This window comes from Nerophis lumbriciformis, linkage group LG11 (genome assembly GCF_033978685.3).
Source record: "Nerophis lumbriciformis linkage group LG11, RoL_Nlum_v2.1, whole genome shotgun sequence".
Classification (NCBI taxonomy): Eukaryota; Metazoa; Chordata; class Actinopteri; order Syngnathiformes; family Syngnathidae; genus Nerophis; species Nerophis lumbriciformis.
Genome location: NC_084558.2, coordinates 2,900,162 through 2,921,160, shown reverse-complemented (window position 1 = coordinate 2,921,160; position 20,999 = coordinate 2,900,162). Strand labels below are relative to the sequence as shown.

The 20,999-nt window shown below is 38.6% G+C and overlaps 1 protein-coding gene across 2 annotated transcripts in view; it reads right to left on the bottom strand.

The window, feature by feature from the left end:
- Positions 1-20,644, bottom strand: part of erbb2 (erb-b2 receptor tyrosine kinase 2) — a 39,454-nt gene extending 18,810 nt beyond the window's left edge. For both annotated transcript variants that reach the window (XM_061967823.1, XM_061967824.1), the window contains exons 1-7: positions 20,360-20,644; positions 3,232-3,383; positions 2,882-3,065; positions 2,672-2,812; positions 482-547; positions 279-394; positions 53-194 (exon numbers count right to left, since the gene is read on the bottom strand). In XM_061967823.1, coding sequence (XP_061823807.1) covers positions 53-194; positions 279-394; positions 482-547; positions 2,672-2,812; positions 2,882-3,065; positions 3,232-3,383; positions 20,360-20,432 — 874 coding nt within the window. In that variant the 5' untranslated portion in view covers positions 20,433-20,644. The remainder of the gene's footprint in view (positions 1-52; positions 195-278; positions 395-481; positions 548-2,671; positions 2,813-2,881; positions 3,066-3,231; positions 3,384-20,359) is intronic.
- Between the last annotated feature and the right edge of the window lie 355 nt (positions 20,645-20,999).

Sequence of the window (20,999 nt, the reverse complement as noted above, 5' to 3'; positions counted from 1 at the left end):
GACACACTTTGGCTACATTACGGATTACGTCCACCAAAAAAGTAGTTCTCACAGGGACACGTCTTGACGCATGTGGCTCCAAAGTTGAACTTCTTGTCTGGGTTGAGTTTGGTCTGAAAGCTGACGGGGTCGTAAATGGTGGGCGGAGGACAGTTGTCTTTACACACGCCACTGTCATTGAAGTGTCGACACGCCTGCAGAGAAGACACCAGTGGACAATCTTTCACTGCGCTGAGAAATGTAACTTGGTAACATTCAAAGGCTTGTGTCGTCCTTACCAGGCAATCTGAGTCTTTGGGTCCTGTGCATCCGGCGGCACACTGCATGTGACAGCAGTCATTGGGCAGGGGGCCTTTACACCGCTGGCAGCCTGATGCACAACTAATATGCGTCACTGGGGGCAAAAGTGGACACATGTTCAGCTTAATTGCAATGTGTGTGGGCACAGAAAATGGTGTGAATAGGATTAAACATAACTCACAAGTTTGGCAATCCTCTGCTGTTTCTCCCCAGCATCTGTTCTTACATGCAGGAGCACAACTTGAACCTGTTTTTTGTAAAAAAAAATAAATAAATAAATAAATAAAATCATTTTGAGCTTGGCATTATAAAGCCACGTTGTCCAAAGTGCAGCCCAGTGGAACTTTTTGGCACGCAGATCGTTTTTTTAACTGGTCTTCTGGATATAGTATAAACTTAATTTTTTAAATGAGAATTACTATTAGATATTACTCTATTTTGCTTTGACACCGATATTACGAAGCTAAGATGACAATGTTTTTTTGAGAAATTTAGCATACATAGTAGGCCTGGGTAATAAATCGATTTTATCGATAAATTTGAGTTTTTTGTTGTTTTTGTTGACGATTTAAAATAAAAATAAAATGTTTCTCCTCTTGCTCCGCCATATTTTTTGCCCACCCACCCCTTTCTCTTTGGGTCCTTAGAGAGATTCACATACATAACTCAACAAGGCTAATACTAACGCAAACGAGAGCGAAACGTTTGCTCCAAAGAAAAGAACTGTGTCGTCAGTGTTTTTGTTTTGCGACAACAGGCATAGAACATAAGTCTGCACGCTGCAAATTTGTTTAAAAAAAGACAGCAGCACAACAAACTTATTCCAGAATCTGAAACAGAAGCATCCAGCCCAGAGGGGGAAATGCAACTCTTTACAAGGTCAACAAGAATGTAACAACAAACAAACAAACAAATCCTGGCTAAAAAGTAGAACTGCGGTGGAATCATTTACACAAGGTACCATGATGGGAAAAAAATCACTAAAGCGGTCGCTCTGCACATCACTAAAGATGTGGTGCCAAAACAGTGCAGAAGCATGTTTGTTGATCCACTTACTAAACTAGAGATCTCTCAATGTTAGTATTTTATGCAAGACCAAAGTTTTTCCTCCCATAAGAAGCTCTATATTGAATACATGTATTTAGTTAGAACATTGCATATTGATCAACATATGAACAAATCTATTGATATCTGTTCTTATTTTTGCTAAGAGTAAGATGTAATGTATGCAGTGCCATTTCTAACTACTAGTTGTTATGAATTATTATAATTTGTATTGATTGGTTTCTTTAAAAAGCAGGGGAAAATGTAACAAAAAACCCCATCACAAACCAAATATTTAGAGAAAAAAAAAAGTTTAGTTTTTTTAGGTCATATCGCCAGTGATGTCATTGTGGTTTGTGCAGCTCTTCTAGTCACCTGTGATTAAGAGTTGTATAAATAAACTTTGATTGATCGCGGGAGTTACGTTCCAGACCCCCCATGGAGGGTTCATTTCTGTGAAGTAGGGACACTATTTATTTTATAATGTATGAGGCTATTGTTTGTATTTTAGATCATTATAAAACCTCCTTATAATGATCTAAAATACATACAATAACCTTATAAATTATAAGATACACATAAAACCTCCTTTTAATGATCTAAAATACATACAATAACCTTATCAATTATAAAATAAATAGTACTAGTGAATGATGACTGAACAACATATTCACTTGTGGATCAATAAAGCTTGTCTAAGTCTAATGATAATGAGCCAGAGGTGGTGCGTCAGAGTGGCAGCGGTCACTATTGGCTTCTTCCGAGTGACAAACAAGTTAAGGAGAGTTGTTGACACAGTTTTTGTTTTTTTTAAACACTGTTGCCGTCATCCTTATATTTTATACCTCCTTCTTTATGTAGCAAGTTGAGATCAATTGACCTTGTAATTGGTGATAGTAGATAGCAACTTGTCGCTAAGTAACCCTCCTTTAGCATGTCAAGGTCCACTTTTTCTCTGATGGTAAGCAGCTTTCTGAGGTGCTTGGGTTCTGTGACAGAAGCCTTAAAAGGCGCAGAATGTTTGAACGACATCGTAAGGATTAAAACAAAAAATTTTCTCAGAAAAACAGTGAAACAAACACTCCAGCAGAGCTACACGGAGCTGAGCTAAAACTAATAGGAGAAAGGATGGTAATATCAAATAGATGCAGGTATACAAAAATACCTAAACAAATACAATTTTAAAATCCGCTCTAAATTTACTGCAAAGTGGCGAGAAAACACCGGTTTTCGCATGTTTGATAGACAAAATGTATCAAAGTAGAAGGGGAAAAGGTATATATTAAAAATAGGTGGGCAATACAATGCCCTAAAATGATCTGCTTACAGTTAGAAGCCTGAGGTTGCAGTCGGTACTGCTTGGCGTGGATGTTCTGTTCGTCCAAAGTGTCTCTCCACGAAATGTTCTGGGGGTCAGGGAAGCAGAGCTGGGGGTTCCCCCAAATATAGACCCCACCCAAAAGGATCTCTGCAGGGGAGATACATTTGTATTATATTGAATTTGAAAGGTTTGAAAGTGCGGCGACAGTTTCCGAACCTGTGAGGCTCCGGAGTCGAAGTGTCCTGAGTCCACCTTGTCCACCCAGAGTGTTATCCTCTACCACCAGGGCATAGCTGGAATTGTACAGCTGACTGCCTCGGATAATCCGAAGGTTGTCCAGAGGCACTAGGCTCACTGAGACATGAGCCACCAGCACATAGCCTTGTACCTCCACAATCCCCTGGTTAAAAATACGTAAAAAGGTGACTATATGATGCAACAAAAAGGGTAAAAGTTTTAGAAGGGGTGTCATAGTAAACACAGAACCAACCTTTGACTGAAACTATGTTAGACTACTCTTGCGAAGGCTTTTGCATTATTTCACATTATGGCGAATGAATGAATACCTGTAGGAAGGAGAGGTCGGGCTGTCCATGAAGGTGTGTGATCTCCAGGTTTCCATGGATGACCTGGCAGTCGGTGTAGAGCAGCTTTAATGTCTCATAGTGGTTTTCCAAGCTCGAAGGCAGGGCCAGCTTCATGTCTGTACCCAGGCACACTGCAACAGATGACAAGTCATCGATATGTTTGTGTGTTTACATTAGTGAGTGGAGAAATTAAATGCCCATTCCTATTTTACTTTTACAATACATACTTTACACATAATACAGAGCACATGCCATGTATTGTACAAAACCCAAAACCAGTGAAGTTAGCACGTTGTGTAATCTGTGAATAAAAACACAAAACAATGATTTGCAAATCCTTTTCAACTTATATTCAATTGAATAGACCGCAAAGACAAGATATTTAATGTTTGAACTGAGAAAATTAAAACATTTTTGCAAATTAAAGATGTAGCGGCGACCTGTAGTTACTGACAGTGGTTTTCTGAAGTGTTCCTTAGCACATGAGGTGATATCCTTTACACAATGATGTCGCTTTTTGATGCAGTACTGCCTGAGGGATCGAAGGTCCAAATCATCGCTTACGTGCAGTGATTTCTCCAGATCCTCTGAACTTTTTGATGATATTACGGACCGTAGATGGTGAAATTCCTAAATTCCTTGCAATAGCTCGCTGAGAAATGTTGTTCTGAAACTGTTGGGACAATTTGCTCACGCATTTGTTCAAGAAGTGGCGACCTTCACCCCATTCTTGTTTGTGAATGACTGAGCATTTCATGGAAGCTACTTGTATACCCAATGATGGCACCCACCTGTTCCCAATTAGCCTGTTCACCTGTGGGATGTTCCAAATAAGTGTTTGATGAGCATTCCTCAACTTTCTCAGTCTTTTTTGCCATTTGTGCCAGCTTTTTTGAAACATGTTGCAGGCATCAAATTCCAAATGAGCTAATATTTGCAAAAAATAACATTTTCCAGTTTTCGAACGTGTTTGCAGTCTATTCAATTGAATATAGGTTGTAAAAGATTTGAAAATCATTGTATTTTGTTTTTATTTACGATTTACACAATGTGCCAACTTGACTGGTTTTGGGTTTTGTATATGTTTACATAGATCTAATTCTTACTAGCCACAATGTGTGCAGAGATTCCCCCAGTGTCACAGAGCAGCACTACATTCAGGGTCATACAATATGACAATCCACACCAGTGTGGGGGTTGAGGGTTCACACATACTTGCATAGCTTCCATGCTTTAGTGTGCAGTCATATAGTGAGGGGTCCCTCCTCCTCCTTTTCTTTTTGAGGTTATAAATGACTTCCTCTGGCTTGCTTCCAACAGCCCCTCAATAGTCAAACCCACTTTTTCTAATGGGGCCCACCACCACTTTTGCTATCTGTGTACCTACTTTTACAGACATTGTAGGGATGCATCACAGGTTTTAATATCACATTCATGGCTCAGGTTATGCAGATCACTGAGTAGGTCCAAATATTGAGAAGGGGGGCTTAAACCTGACAGGAAAAACCACTGTCACTCTTGCTGCAGCAAATGGCGTGAGGGTTGACCGTAAGGCCGCCAAAAATACACACCCAGTCGTCACAGCTTGTGTCAAATGACAATTTCAGTGCCTCACCGCTCCAGCGATGACATCATAGTAAATCGTTTTACTTGTAAAATATGACAATCAAGTTACTAATAAATCAATTGATATCTATGTTGGTGCTGTCAAAATTATTTTTTAATCACATCAATCACACTTTTGAAGAAAAAAAATAATCAATGATTTATTACGCAAAATAATGTGGACGCATGTATTCATCGGAGTGAATTTTGCATTTTTACAGTGTTGTGTGTTAGTTAAGCCTTCTTTTCTTTTGATTTCTCATTGCTATACGAAAGTATTTCAGCAATGAAGTTGATATCGCCTTTGTTGTTTATTTTATTTTATTTTAGATTACATTTTATTATTTAATTTTTTTTATTTTATTCTTTTTTTTTTTTGTCCTGTCCAGCTACTCAGGCAAATCATATAGTTGAGGTAGATGCCCATGTCGGCTGTTCAGATTTACTTTACAAAAGAGAAGTGTAGGATACTTCTCTTGTTGCCTTATTTGTATTTGACTTTATTAAATGTATTTATATTATCATTTAGTGCAGCCGGGCCGGAGCAGGAGGGGATAGAAAGAGAAAAAAAAAAGAAGACAGAGGGGGAAATTGTGGGGACAAGAGGGGGATTAGACAGAGAGACAAAAACAACAACAGCAAACAACAACAACAACAACAATAGAGCAACATCAGCAAATATGATGGTAAAAGTAGTAGCAAATAAGCAGTTAGCGAAAAATAAAAAATAATACAGAAATGACAATGAGCATTATTACACTACAAATGGATCAATACAAATACCAATAGAAATAACGCTATTGATAATGAACAATACCAATAATTTACCTTTATTATCAACAATACAGTTGTTTAAATGCAACAATACATATACGTAATGATAACTTGAGATACGAAAGAATGCAGAAAAATGGAGGGGGAGAAAGAGAAGCAACCTACATTAACCTTGTAGATTGTTATAGTCACAATAGGTTAAGCTTTGTCAGTGTGCCATGTGTAATACCCAGTTTACCCTAGGGCAGGGGTCGGCAACCCGCGGCTCTAGAGCCGTGTGTGGCTCTTTAGCGCCGCCCTAGTGGCTCTCTGGAGCTTTTTCAAAAATGTATGAAAAATGGAAAAAGTTGAGGGGAAAATATTTTTTGTGTTGTTTTAATATGGTTTCTGTAGGAGGACAAACATGACACAAAGCTCCCTCATTGTTATAAATTACACTGTTCATATTAGACATGCTTCACTGATTCCAGTATTTGGCGAGCGCCGTTTTGTCCTACTAATTTTGGCGGTCCTTGAACTTACCGTAGTTTGTTTACATGTATAACTTTCTAGGACGTGTTTTATGCCACTTCTTTTTCGGTCTCATTTAGTCCACCACATTTTTAACGCTGTGCATGAATCCACAAAGGTGAGTTTTGTTGATGTTATTGACTTGTGTGGAGTGCTAATCAAACATATTTGGTCACTGCATGACTGCGAGCTAATCGATGCTAACATGCTATTTAGGCTAGCTATATGTACATATTGCATCATTATGCCTCATTTGTAGCTATATTTGAGCTCATTTAATTTCCTTTAAGTCCTCTTAATTCAATGTATATCTCATGACACACTATCTGTATGTAATATGGCTTTTATTTTTTTGCGGCTCCAGACAGATTTGTTTTTGTATTTTTGGTCCAATATGGCTCTTTCAACATTTTGGGTTGCCGACCCCTGCCCTAGGGCAACAACGTTAATATATGTTTGATGAAACGTGATTATGTGCATGAGTGTACGTATGCATATGTACTTGTATATGTGCTTGTACAGTGAATGTTTTATATTACAATCAACAATTGTAACGTCATATTTCTGAAAGAGGCACAGGGAGATGCGTTGCGCGCGTACCTACTATGTACAAAGTGGACTCATGAGCAAATACAGCCAGACGTATCAGCAAGTCTGTGATTGTTGTTATTGTGACACTTAAGTGACTGCGGACTGAGTCAATATGTTGACTAGTTCCGTGGAAGTTGAAAATGAAGGTTAAAACCACACCTTTAGCGTGGCTACGTGCCAGTCCATGCAACATCAGCATGGTTGTGTAAGCAATGAGTGACAAACACACGGCGCTCCTGCAGCAAGGTGAAAAACGTAGCAGTGCAAAGATCATCTGGTCACTGGGCTTAGTGGAGCCGATCCTTAGAAAGCTCCACAAACAAAACAAGTTGATCCAACAGAACTTTCTCTGAAGTTTAATCACCTTCACAACTAGTAATACAGTAATGCTTTTCAATGCTTAGATTTGTCCCCGAACACATTTTCTTCCCATTCACTCTGCGGCTGAGATGGAAACAAAAAAAAAAAGAAGTGTTGCTCAACAGACAAGCAGAACAGGATCTGAACACGACTGGAGTTACATACGTGTAGTCCTCACTCATGCCTTCTGTCATGCTGAGATTACCATCACAAACACAACTGGCTTTCCATTGCACACAACAAGCACGCACACACGCCACACACACAATGCTGCACATGTTCTACTGCTGTGTGGGAGCAGCTGCATTTGACTTTAAATGGCTGGATTGTATCAAAGGTTCAGACAAAGTGCAAATTGTTGAATACATAATAAATATGAAACTAGAAGAGCACAAGAAAGTGGCACAAAATACACAACTGACAACTGCGTAATATTACAGAAAGCTGCAATATTGAATGAGGTCCAAATAAATCGACTAAGTCCATCCCTTACTTTCAAGTAACATTTAAACACTGGTGGGACACCTAGTGGTGGTCTACATTTGTAGTTTACAGTGAAAGTACTAAATACCACTTCCATTCAATAAACTACCAATTGTCCTATAGCCACTCGGGCAGGCCTGGGCAATTATTTTGACTCGGGGGCCACATTTAGAGAAAAAAAATGTGTCTGGGGGCCGGTATATCTATTTTTAGGAACACTAATACAAAACCTCACAATAATGTCTGATTGAATGCTAAAAACGCCTTAAAAAACGTGATGGAATTTTAAAAATTTTTCTATGAAGGATAAAACTAAACTAAAAATATGTCACACCCCCTTTCGATCGACACATTGTACAATCAAGTGAAACGCAACAAAAATGCAGCAAACAGTGAAATATGAACGCGAAGGGTACAAAATAAACCCACCTATAATCTGATATATCTGATACATCACTAAGCTTTAGAACTTTGTTGTGAAAGTCTCCTTCCACGTCTGTGGAAACACTTCCCGCCCACACTGCTTGGTGCCTCGTCTGAATTGCTGTGACGTAGATTACCATAGTAACTAATTAGATGACCATAGTAACTAATTCGATTACCATAGTAACTAATTACATTACCATAGTAACTAATTACATTACCATAGTAACTGGTATATCATCAAAAAGCGCAGATTCCAACCATTGAAATACTTTGTATAGTTCCAGACTTAGAAAACATGACTGCACATCATAATGGCAGCTACACTTTCCATCTTAAAGATCTAAAAAAATTATTTGGGAATGTCCGGCGGGCCAGATTGAAAAGTTTAACGGGCCGCATATGGCCCCCGGGCCTTAATTTGCCCAGGTGGCAGAGGGGTTAGTGCATCTGCCTCACAATACGAAGGTCCTGAGTAGTCTTGGGTTCAATCCCGGGCTCGGGATCTTTCTGTGTGGAGTTTGCATGTTCTCCCCGTGACTGCGTGGGTTCCCTCCGGGTACTCCGGCTTCCTCCCACCTCCAAAGACATGCACCTGGGGATAAGTTGATTGGCAACACTAAATTGGCCCTAGTGTGTGGATGTGAGTGTGAATGTTGTCTGTCTATCTGTGTTGGCCCTGTGATGAGGTGGCGACTTGTCCGGGGTGTACCCCGCCTTCCGCCCGATTGTAGCTGAGATAGGCTCCAGCGCCCCCCGCGACCCCAAAGGGAATAAGCGGTAGAAAATGGATGGATGGATGGATGCACTAGGGGCATAGTGACTATAGCCTTCCCCACTATTAGAGAAGGACTGATTTAAAGTATATTTAGTGGTCAGAACTGCGATGAGGTGGCGACTTGTCCAGGGTGTACGCCGCCTTCCGCCCGGTTGTAGCTGAGATAGGCTCCAGCGCCCCCCGCGACCCCAAAGGGAATAAGCGGTAGAAAATGGATGGATGGATGGATAGTGGTCAGAATCCAGCAATTTTATCGACCTCAGCATGCATTTCAAAATGTTGGTTACGCTGATGAGCTGTTGGTGTTACACTTGCTGTATTGTTGGTTAAACAGCCACAGGACCAGTGTTGATGAGTTCATTACACTTAATGATGATAAAAGACCATGTGATCAAAGACATTTGCTCTGTTTTCCTTTCTCATCCACTCCAAATTATTACTAAAGTTTAAAAAGTTATCGCCTGTAAAAATTTTATGCTAAATTATATCATCCGTCCATCTTTGTTGTCTATCTGATTGGCATATTTGGAGGTGTGTAAAATCTCAATATCTCTAATGCTAACTGCTAGCGCATATATGGGACTTTCAATTGTAAATTATCATTGAGCTACAGCATTTGTTTGTTATTTATGTTGACAGTCACAAAGAAATTATTTTGTATTTTATGTAAATGTTCACGCTTTATGTACAGTCCCGATCAAACGTTTACATACACTTGTAAAGAACATAATGTCATGGCTGTCTTGAGTTTCCAATACTTTCTACAACTCTTATTATTTTGTGATAGAGTAATTGGAGCAAATACTTGTTGGTCACAAAAAACATTCATGAAGTTTGGTTCTTTTATGAATTTATTATGGGTCTACTGAAAATGTGACCAAATCCGCTGGGTCAAAAGTATACATACATCAATGTTAATATCTGGTTACATGTCCCTTAGCAAGTTTCACTGCAATAAGGCACTTTTGGTAGCCATCCACAAGCTTCTGGTTGAATTGTTGACCACTCCTCTTGCCAAAATTGGTGCAGTTCAGCTAAATTTGTTGGTTTTCTGACATGGACTTGTTTCTTCAGCATTGTCCACAGGTTTAGGTCAGGACTTTGGGAAGGTCATTCTAAAACCTTAATTCGAGCCTGATTTAGCCATTCCTTTGCCACTTTTGACGTGTGTTTGGGGTCATTGTCCTGTTGGAACACCCAACTGCGCCCAAGTCCCAACCTCCGGGCTAATGATTTTAGGTTGTCCTGAAGAATTTGGAGGTAATCCTCCTTTTTCATTGTCCCATTTAAAGCACCAGTTCCATTGGCAGCAAAACAGGCCCAGAGCATAATACTACCGCCACCATGCTTGACGGTAGGGATGGTGTTCCTGGGATTAAAGGCCTCATCTTTTCTCCTCCAAACATATTGCTGGGTATTGTGGCCAAACAGCTCAATTTTTGTTTCATCTGACATCACGTGGACAAAGACAAGACCTTCTGGATGAAAGTTCTGTGGTCAGATGAAACAAAAAGGTGAGGCCTTTAATCCCAGGAACACCATGCCCAACGTCAAGCATCGTAGTCACACACACACACACTAAGTGTGGTGAAATTACCCTCTGCAATATATATATATATATATATATATATATATATATATACATACATACATACATACATATTTATATATATATATATATACATATACATACATACATACATACATATATATATATATATACATATATATATGTATATATATACTGTATACTAGGGCTGCAACTAACAACTAATTTGATAATCGATTAATCTGTTGATTATTACTTCGATTAATCGATTAATAATCGGATAAAAGAGAAACTACATTTCTATCCTTTCCAGTATTTTATTTTTTTTAAACAGCATACTGGCACTATACTTATTTTGATTATTGTTTCTCAGCTGTAAATGTTGCAGTTTATAAATAAAGGTTTATAAAAAAAATTTAAAAATTAAATTAAATAAAAATAAATTTCAAAAAAGCCTCTGCGCATGCGCATAGCATAGATCCAACGAATCGATGACTAAATTAATCGCCAACTATTTTTATAATCGATTTTGATCGATTTAATCGATTAGTTGTTGCAGCCCTAATATATACACACACACGTGTGTATATATATACATATATGTATATATACACACACGTATAAGCTATTTTGACGCTATAAATATGGAACTTGGAGCAAAGCTATTTCGACATAAATGGATTGCTTACACAAAATCAAAAGGAAACGTCCCCGGCCAGCTAGACCAGACTGACAGCTGTCCATCGAGTGAGTCACTATAAAATCGATCATGATACACGCAGCACGCCATGCGTGTTAGTACAACTACAGTGCATACGCCGTCTGGCTAGCTCAGGTGTGTACAAACAAAACATTAAATGTGGGCTAGTACTTTACAGATACAGTTGTTCATGTCTTTCGGTCAGTACAAATTGGTGTTGTATCGCAGTGTTGTGCAAACGTGTTTCATGTTGTTGTAGAAGCTTGCTTATCTCTTGCTGTAGCTAGCTTTTACGGACAATACCATAGCATGGCGATGTGTTACTACGCTAGATAAATAGTTCCTTAGTGTTAGCTCTTACAATAACGCTACAGCTTGGTTATTATACGGGTTACGGAACATAAATGAAGTATTGCTGATCGTTTTTGAATGCATATTTAAAGTGATTGACAGGTAGAATCGATTGCTCCCATTAGCTGCATTGCTAGCCACCTAGAACAAGCCGATTTTTATATGTTAGAAAGCGGGAAAACATTTTTTTATCTTCTTGTCTCTCATAAGGATTGTGAACGATAGGCAAAATTCCTAAAAAAGTGCAGTTCCTCTTTAATTATGCAACTCCACAACATTAAACTGTTTCCTCAAAGGCTGATAATGCCATGGACCCTTCCTCAGCTGTTATATTACTAACATGTCATCTAGACTGGTGAGTCACGTCTGGCCGGGTTAACTTGAAACTGTGGCCAACTTCAGCAGAACTTAATCGCTTCACGGTGAGTTTGCCTGGAGTGGGGAAAAGGACATGAAGCCACCATAAGTCATGCAGAGAGTCTTTGTGAACGACGCAGCTCTTTTTATTTATTCTGCAAGTACTGTATTGTGTATTCTTCTGTGCATCAAGTGATAACAACCTCTGACAGCGCTCATGCTGAACTGATGCTTTGGATTGATGGACACGGTAAAATAAAGTGAACAAACTTGTTCCCTGACAACAAAGCAGATTTGTTTACCTGTGTCAACAGGCTGTGTCACAATGCGTTCAAAATGACTCCTATTTCATTAGCCAACTAACTAATGAAAACTGACAGCCTTTGTTGGTAAACGACTGTATTGCAAGAAAAATCTGTGATATTGATTTGAGTATTAATGGGTCATATTGACCCCTTTGAAAAATGCTTTTAGTGGTATTGATCTTCAAGCATTAACTTTAAATCCAAACTGGCATAAAGGTGTATACGAGAGCCAATGCGACCACACGGTGGCCTAGTGGTCAGCATGTCAGCCTCACAGTCTGAAAATGCGGGTTACACACACTAGGGCCAATTTAGTTTTGCCAATCAACTTATCCCCAGGTGCATGTCTTTGGAGGTGGGAGGAAGCCGGAGTACCCAGAGGGAACCCATGCAGTCACGGGGAGAACATGCAAACTCCACACAGAAAGACAATGAGCCTGGGGATCAAACCCAGGACCTTCTTATTGTGAGTCACACGCACTAATCGGCAGTTATGGGGATTTATTTTAAACGGACCGTAGTCACACCACCTGAGCCGCGTTCACCCAGAGTACACTGCTGAGCCGTAACTTCATAACTTCTTGGCAGAAAATAGTTATTCTCAAGTTTCTCTATGTTTACATTTCCACACTTTTTTTTTTTTTACATTTTATTAAAGCATTTCTTACATATTTATTTGTATTGCACCTTAGAAGTTATTAAGTGTTCAATGTGATTTTACAATTGTGTTTACATTGAGTGTTTTCCATGGTTGTGTTGACATTTGCTTTCCTTTCTGCCTTGGTAGTTGAGGAGATTACAATCAGAGAAGTTAAATATTAACAAAAAATGGTAAACATTTCATATGTTTTTCTCTTTGTGTTATTTTCAATATATCAATTCAATATCAAGCTCTAATGGAGTGAAATGTGCATACAGTAAGTAACTTTCACCGCAAACAGTGGTATTTACTACTGCTGCCACTAACGACTACTTTGATAGTATACGAGTCATCGATTACCTTAACAATTAGTCAACTAATAGGATTATAAAGCATAAACCTATCCAGTGGCTCTAATTTATCCACCTGCTTTTATATTCATCTTAAGATATTTTTAGCGTGTGCTAATAGAGTAGTTTATTCAAAATGTTTATTTATACTCACAAGGCTGTTGTTACAAAACAAAATTATCTATTAAACATTTGCCCATTTAAAAGCAAGGACAGGCCCAGTGCTGAAAAAACAGACTATAATTTTTTAGGAAATCAAAGGAGAGTAAAAATAGCAGCAATAAAAACAACAAACACCAAAGCTATCTAACTTCCTCAAAAAGAAACAAGCATTTTGTGATGATGTGTTTACAAAGCTGCACACAAGTATTTTATTATTAATCAACTCCTGGCATTATTAGCAATCTAATAGAATTGATTAGTTGAAAAATGTTTAGCTATCTAATAGATTGTATATTTTGGCCTAAAAATTCAATCTCAGGTGGGGTTTTTTTTCCAAATGTTTTCCCTTATTTAAAGAAACCAATGAGTACAAATGACAGAGATGATTTAAGTTTTGTTTTTATTCCATATAAAAACTAATAGTTTGAAATTACTCTGCCTTTTACTATTAGCAAAACTCTTATTTGGATAATGTTGGACTTTTTAAACCAGATAGAAACTGTACTTTTTCTGGAATAATTTTCAAAGAACTACTTTGAGAGCTTTCTCAGAGAAACATTACTTCTGTCTTTAATAAATGACTTCTGTTAAAAAAATGTGGCATCGCACATTGCATGCAAACACATAATCTCCAAAAAGTGCAAACTTAAAACTTTTGTCTCGAATAAAATACTTAAGTAAATAAAAAAAATACTATTAATATACATGGTATGCAAATAAATATCCAAGTGAGAAGACTATAGTTTCAGTAAGTGAATAAATGCAGGCGTTTTCATTCACACATTTTGGTGTGCAGAGCGACTGCTTTAGTGATCATTCAACTGTGCTTCTTTCTCAATATACACAATATATATACATACCTTGTGTAAATGATTCGACCACATTAAGCAGCTTTTTATCTGTAGTTTGTGTTTACGGTCTTGTTCGCTTCGTAAAGAGTTGCATTTCCCTCACTTGACTGAAGGCTTCGGTTTCAGATGCTCGAGTAAGTTTGTTGTGCTGCTTCCTTTTTAAAATAAATGTTGCAGCGTGCTTTTAATTTGTTCTATAACTGTTGACGCAAAACCAAACTACTGGCAACACCTTATTTTCTTTGGCTCAAACGTTTTTTTAACAAACGCTAGCTTTAATTAGCCTTAGTCATGTTTTGCTTTTTTAAATCGTCTGCAACATAAAACTCGATAAGATCAATATATCGCCTATAAAACATAATTAATAAATACCTTTGGACAAGGACTTGGCAAACAAAAATATGTACATATTTTTTCTTAATCTCAAGAACAGTTCTCAATCACGGTGGAGCTGACAATTCTTTGAAAAATTACCAAAGCAATAGTTCTTAAAGGGTAATTGCACGTTTTGGGGATTTTTTGCCTATAGTTCACAATCATTATAAAAGACGACAAAAAGTTTTGGGTTTTTATCGCTTTCTAACATAAAAATCGGCTACTTTTTTCAGGCCTACAATACAGCTAATGGGAGTAATCAACTATACCACTAAATCACTTCAAAAATACATTCAAAAACTGTCAACAATACTTTATTTACATTCTGTAACCTGTATAACAGCCAAACTGTAGCGACATTGTTATTGTAGGAGCGAACACTGAGGAACTCTTTTTGGAGCGCACTAACACATCGGCATGCTACGGTATTTGCCGTAGAAGCTAACTACAGCAAGAGATAAGCTAGCTTCTACGTCGGCATGAAACGTGTTTGAGTTTGTAATGCACAACACTGAGATAAGACACCAATCTGTACTGACTGAAAAACATGAACAATCATATTAGAGTATCTGTAAAGTATTAGCCCACATTTCGTGTTTTGTTTGTACACAGCGAGCCAGAGAGAGTATGTACTGTAGTTGTAATAACACATGCTGCTTGTATCATGATCAATATTAAAGTATGACTCACTCGATGGACAGTTGTTCGTCTGGTCTGGCCAAGGAATTTCCTGTTGATTTTGGAATTTCCTGTTGATTTATGTCGAAATATCATGGCTTCAAGTTCCACATTTTGCAGCTTTAATTCACTTTCACCTCACTCTCTCGGCTTTTGTCTGCTCCAACGTCTCACTCTTCCTTATTACTGGCTTCTAAAAGCATTAGTTCATCTTCCATAAATTCAGATTCAAAAGTATAAGGTTGTGAATCCTCATTTGTCCAAAAATAGTCGTCTTTGTTGTTTTCTACCAAGTGTGCCACAATTAGAACACACTCAAGCGTTTTTTATCTGGAAGTAGGAACACACTGAAAGTCAGACATGCGCTGCTATGGAAACGGAAATAAATGTGCCGAAGAATTAGTTCCGGCAATGAATAAAATTACCAAAATACAGTAAATACTACATAGTGTTATGAACGTGTCTGTTACTACATTATATATAGACTTGCAGGGATGAGTTTGCTAAGTATAAAAACGAGCCACATTTTTTTAATGAAAGAAACCGCTGTTCTAAATGTGTCCACTAGATGTCACAATAGCAATTCTTTGTGAATGTTGTCTGTCTATCTGTGTTGGCCCTGTGATGAGATGGCGACTTGTCCAGGGTGTACCCCGCCTTCCGCCCGAATGCAGCTGAGATAGGCTCCAGCACCCCCTGCGACCCCAAAAGGGACAAGCGGTAGAAAATGGATGGATGGATGGATGGGCTTCAAATGTATTAAAAAAAATAAACCACATGATGTTAGTGCACCAGTCAAGGAAAATGAGCAAACTACATAAATAACATCCTGTAGTTTGATTTTGATATTATTTTCTTATCTTGATAGATTGAAAATGAACGCCAATGAGTTGACTGATGAACATTATCATATAATTTATTCAGAAAGTATAAATAACGACAAATAAAGGTAGAATACTATTAACCGCAACATGTAAAGGTAAAAAAAACCCTAACAACATTATGATTTGTACATTTTCAGAATGTGCTTGTTCTGTTTTTAAACAAAGGAAACAATCTGAAGTTGTCTTTATTTTTAAGTAATTGTGCCGTGACTTTACCAGTCCGACCCACTTGGTAGTAGATTTTTCTCCATGTGGCCCCCGATCTAAAATGAGTTTGACACCCCTGCTTTATAGGACTATGAATGCTACAAGGGTGACTTCCATTAGCTGCATCTTGCAAGGTTTTTTTTTATCATCTTTAAAATCCCCCCCCCCCCCCCCAAAAAAGACATGTGTGTTCTTGTCTCTCATAGTGATTGTGAACGATAGGTGAAATTCCAAAAAATGTGCAGTTCCCTTTAAACTTTTCGTGCCAAGTATGACCTACAAAATGATTCACTTTGCAATAACCACCATATTTCCAATCTCTGTTGGAGCATCTATATGGAATTTGCATGTTCTCCTGGTGCTAAAATGGGGTTTCTCTGGGTACTCTGGCTTCCTCTCACACTCCGAAACCATGCATGTCAGGCTGCTTGGATACTGAAAATTGTCTATAGGTGTGAACATGAGTTTGAATTGTTGTTTATTTATGTGCTTCTAGTGATTGAGTGGCAACCTGTCGAAAAAGTATCCCAACCTCTTGCCCAAAGTTAGCTGGGATTGGGTCCAACACACCTTTGACCTGGGATATACGGATAGCATCAAAAATAAGCCCTACACTAGAAAATGTAATGAAGTCACGGTTGTCACCTAAAATGAGCAACTTCTGAGTTGCAAGAAGGGTTGTACGGTATACCGGTATTAGTATACTATTGCGATACTAATGAATCATATTCGGTACTACACCGCCTCTGAAAAGTACCTGTCCGCCACCCAAATCATCCAAAACTAATGTAAAGTAACAACGGAACGGTAACAACAAAGTAAACAACAGAAGAATGAGTGATTATTAAATTTTAACAGAAATGTAGATAGAACATGTTAAAAGAGAAAGTAAGCCGATATTAACAGTAAATTAACAAGTAGATTAATACTTCATTTTTACAGCTTGTCCTTTATAATGTTGACAAAATAATAGAATGGAAAATGACAATACGTTATTGCATATTTCAGCAGATAAGTTAGGAGCCTTACTTTGCTTACTTACTAATAAAAGACAAGTTGTCTTGTATGTTCACTATTTTATTTAAGGACACACTTGCAATAAGAAACATATGTTTAATGTACCCTAAGATTTTTTTGTTAAAATAAAGCCAATAGTGCAATTTTTTGTGGTCCCCTTTATTTAGAAAGTTACCGAAAAGTATCGAAATAATTTTGGTACTGGTACCAAAATATTTGTATCGGGACAACACAAATTGGACTGGAAATCTCATATAAAAAATATACAACAAAAAGTAGCAATAATGAATAAAGCAAAACATGTTCTAGACCAAAAATCACTCCATATTCTCTTCTGCTCGCTAGTGTTACCATATCTGTGTAGAAATATGGAGAAATAACTACGAAGTACACTTCATTCATTAACGGTGTTACAAAAAAGATCAGTTAGAATAATACATAATGTTGGATATAGAGAACATTAGGGGTGTAACGGTAAGTGTATTTGTATTGAATCGTTTCGGTACGGTTCGGAGGTGTACCGAACGAGTACACATTCTAGCAGCGACCGGGCTAGGACAACATGTAAAATCCAGAGCTGGAAGACCCTCCTGTCTCGTTAAGATCTCCCATTTGGGAACACTTTAGATGCACGATACAACAATGGAGTACGGAGGTTTGCCGACATTGTTCAGCAGCTGCTTCTGACAACACGTCAAACATGTGTTGCACCTTTCCTGCTTCCGACTCCCAGACCGTAGTCGAGGAGCACAGGGGAGACACTCCTCCAGAGCCGATGTATTCTCGGGGACAACACCCTTCACTCTACCCGGCAGTGGGTTTCCACAGCTACGGACTCCAGGGTAAATGACGAGTCCGGCGATTAGTTGCAAATCGTGGCTTTATTGAGGGCTTGCACACAGCCAATCCAACAAAACACTAGCCACTCCCCGCACTCACGCTACCGCTCCCTCACCTCGCTCGCCCACACACTCACCTCACATGCTGTCACATATTAAAGGGCCACACACACACATACGCTACTCTCATAACACATGCTAACCCATTTGAAGCGTCACCACCGCATTCAAGCAGCCTCTCCTTGGCGAGTCAGGCAGGGCTAATGCAATAACAAATGTTCTTAAAGCAGCAGATATAAGTCCATATTGCATTAAAAACTAGAGCGTCACCACCGCATTCAAGCAGCCTCTCCTCGGCGAGTCAGGCAGGGCTAAAGCAATAACAAATATTCTTAAAGCAGCAGATATAAGTGCATATTGCATTAAAAAATAGATTTTGACCCACTTCTATGGTGGAAGAACAATGAGCCCATATATCCTCTTACTGCCAAGTTAGCCAGGCTGGGGGGGGGGGGGGGGGGGGGGAGTTAATCTGAGGCTGAGTTGACTTGAAACTGTTTAATGTTGCACTTTTTATATGTAGAAGAAAAGTTTTGTCATTTTATTTAATCTGAGCAACAACTTGAGGCAGTTTAATGTTGATTAACGTGGACCCCGACTTATACAAGTTGAAAAACTTATTGGGGTGTTACCATTTAGTGGAATATGTACTGTACTGTGCAATCTACTAATAATAAAAGTGTCAATCAAAAAAAGCACTTTATATGTAGAAAGGTTTTGTTAAGAAACCATTCTGAGCCTTATCTTATTTAGTTTTTATTTTATATATGTTGATCACATTAACCCTGGCAATGGACCTTGTGTGTATATGTATGTTATGCCATTGTTTACAAATTTGGTAAATAAATAACCCAAAAATTTATATTTTGTTGTTTTCTTACTGTACCGAAAATGAACCGAACCGTGACCTCTAAACCGAGGTACGTCCCGAACCGAAATGTTTGTGTACCGTTACACCCCTAGAGAACATACAAACTCTTTATTCAATGTATCAAATATACTGAAATTTCATGACATAGTGAATTTGCAAACAGCTAAAATTATACACAAAGCAAACTATAACCTGCTACCCAAGAATATACAACAACTCTTCTCAACAAAAGAGAATAAATATAATCTTAGAGAAAAATGTAATTTAAAACATTTGTACGCACGTACAACACTTAAGACCTTCAGTATATCAGTATGTGGAATTAAATTATGGACTGGACTAAGCAAAGGAATCAAACAAAGTACTAATATGATCCACTTCAAGAAACTCTTCAAACTTAAAGTGTTTACAAAGTACAAAGAAGAAGAACCATGATAAACATTCTGAATTTATCTCATCCATCCATTCATTTTCTAGATAATCTTACTCATCTCACCATATGAAATATAACGTACTTCACCAATTATAATGTATTTATTTGTATTACTTGTGGAACATATTGTCAATAAATTGAGAACAGGAAGTGAACAAAAGTTTTAGCAACTGCTATGTAAAGAAACAGGGGTAGGATTAAATAAGCTCTGCTTCTTCCTACTCCTTTTCGAACACGTTGAACAGAGAAACTGGAAATTGTGATGTATCATGTTCCAAATAAACTCAAACTCAAGACACTAGTTGCAAGGGTGCACACATTTTTGCAAACATCTAACTAGGGCTGCTCACACTCACACATGATCCAATTAGCTTCCAAACAAGAATGTTTCAAACTGTTTTTGCGCGCTCAGTGAGTTATGGAGTCGTCACACTGGCTGGCATGTGTGAGACAAGTGGCCCTCTATCAGACATTGTCCTCTCTTTTTTGCAGCCTGCACTGGTGAATAATTGACATGGTCATGATCCTCTGCTGCACAATGCACTGCTTGTTGTTGTTGTTGTTGTTGTTGTTGTTGTTGTTTATGCACCCCAGCTAGCTAGCTAGCTCACCGCCTGCACACGCCACGCAATCTAAAGTGGCAAAGCAGGTTCTCGTATTTGTTACCTGGCCTTCTCTTACTACTACTCCCAGTTGTTAGTGTGTGTTTACACACTGGACTCAAGTTTCCACACAAAAAAACAAGCACTTGAACGCAACTTTTGTTGGTGACAGGTGTGATTCTTCCGGTTAATTATCGCGTCATCAATCCCCTCGAGAGGGTGGCGAGTGTAAGTCCACGTCCAATTATTTAGTTCTTAAACACTTTAAAAACTAAGAATTGTACTCAAATGACTGTTTTTTTAAGTACCGGAGTATCTAGTAGCGACAAGTATGGCTGCTTAAGTCACCCACCTTCTCTGGCCAGCGAGCCCGTCGCTGCGAGCAAGACGGCCCCGAGCAACAGCAAACTTCTCACCGCCTCCATCAGCGGCTGTAGTCCATACTCCCGAGCAGGTTTCCGTTCACTTTTCCCCGGTTCTAGACAGTGGCTGCTCCCACACGTAGAGACAACACGTCTGGGTAACTTGGTGATTTCCTCCGACTACAATCTCTGATTTCCTCTCTGGAATTCCGTGCCTGTTGGTAGTAACGCGTGTAGGCTCGCTCCCGCCTGGACTCGAGGCGCGCTCCCGTGAAGGCCTGAGAGGGGAGTGGCGGCTGATCGCGCCAGCCCGCCCTCATTTCAAACTTACTTAACTCTCTAACTTTATTCACAATGCATTTTATACTTTGTTTTTTCCTCATTTATTCAATACTTGTGCGGCAAGTCGTATATAGTCCGTATAAAGCGACTTTGAGTCACGTGATCGATAAGGTTCACGCCACTGGCCACTTAATTAGGCACACTTGCACAGTCAAATGACTTAGACTTACTTTAATTTATTTATTTGCAGAGGTGTGGACTCGAGTCACATGACTTGGACTCGAGTCAGACTCGAGTCATGAATTTGATGACTTTAGACTCGACTTGACAAAATGTAAAAAGACTTGC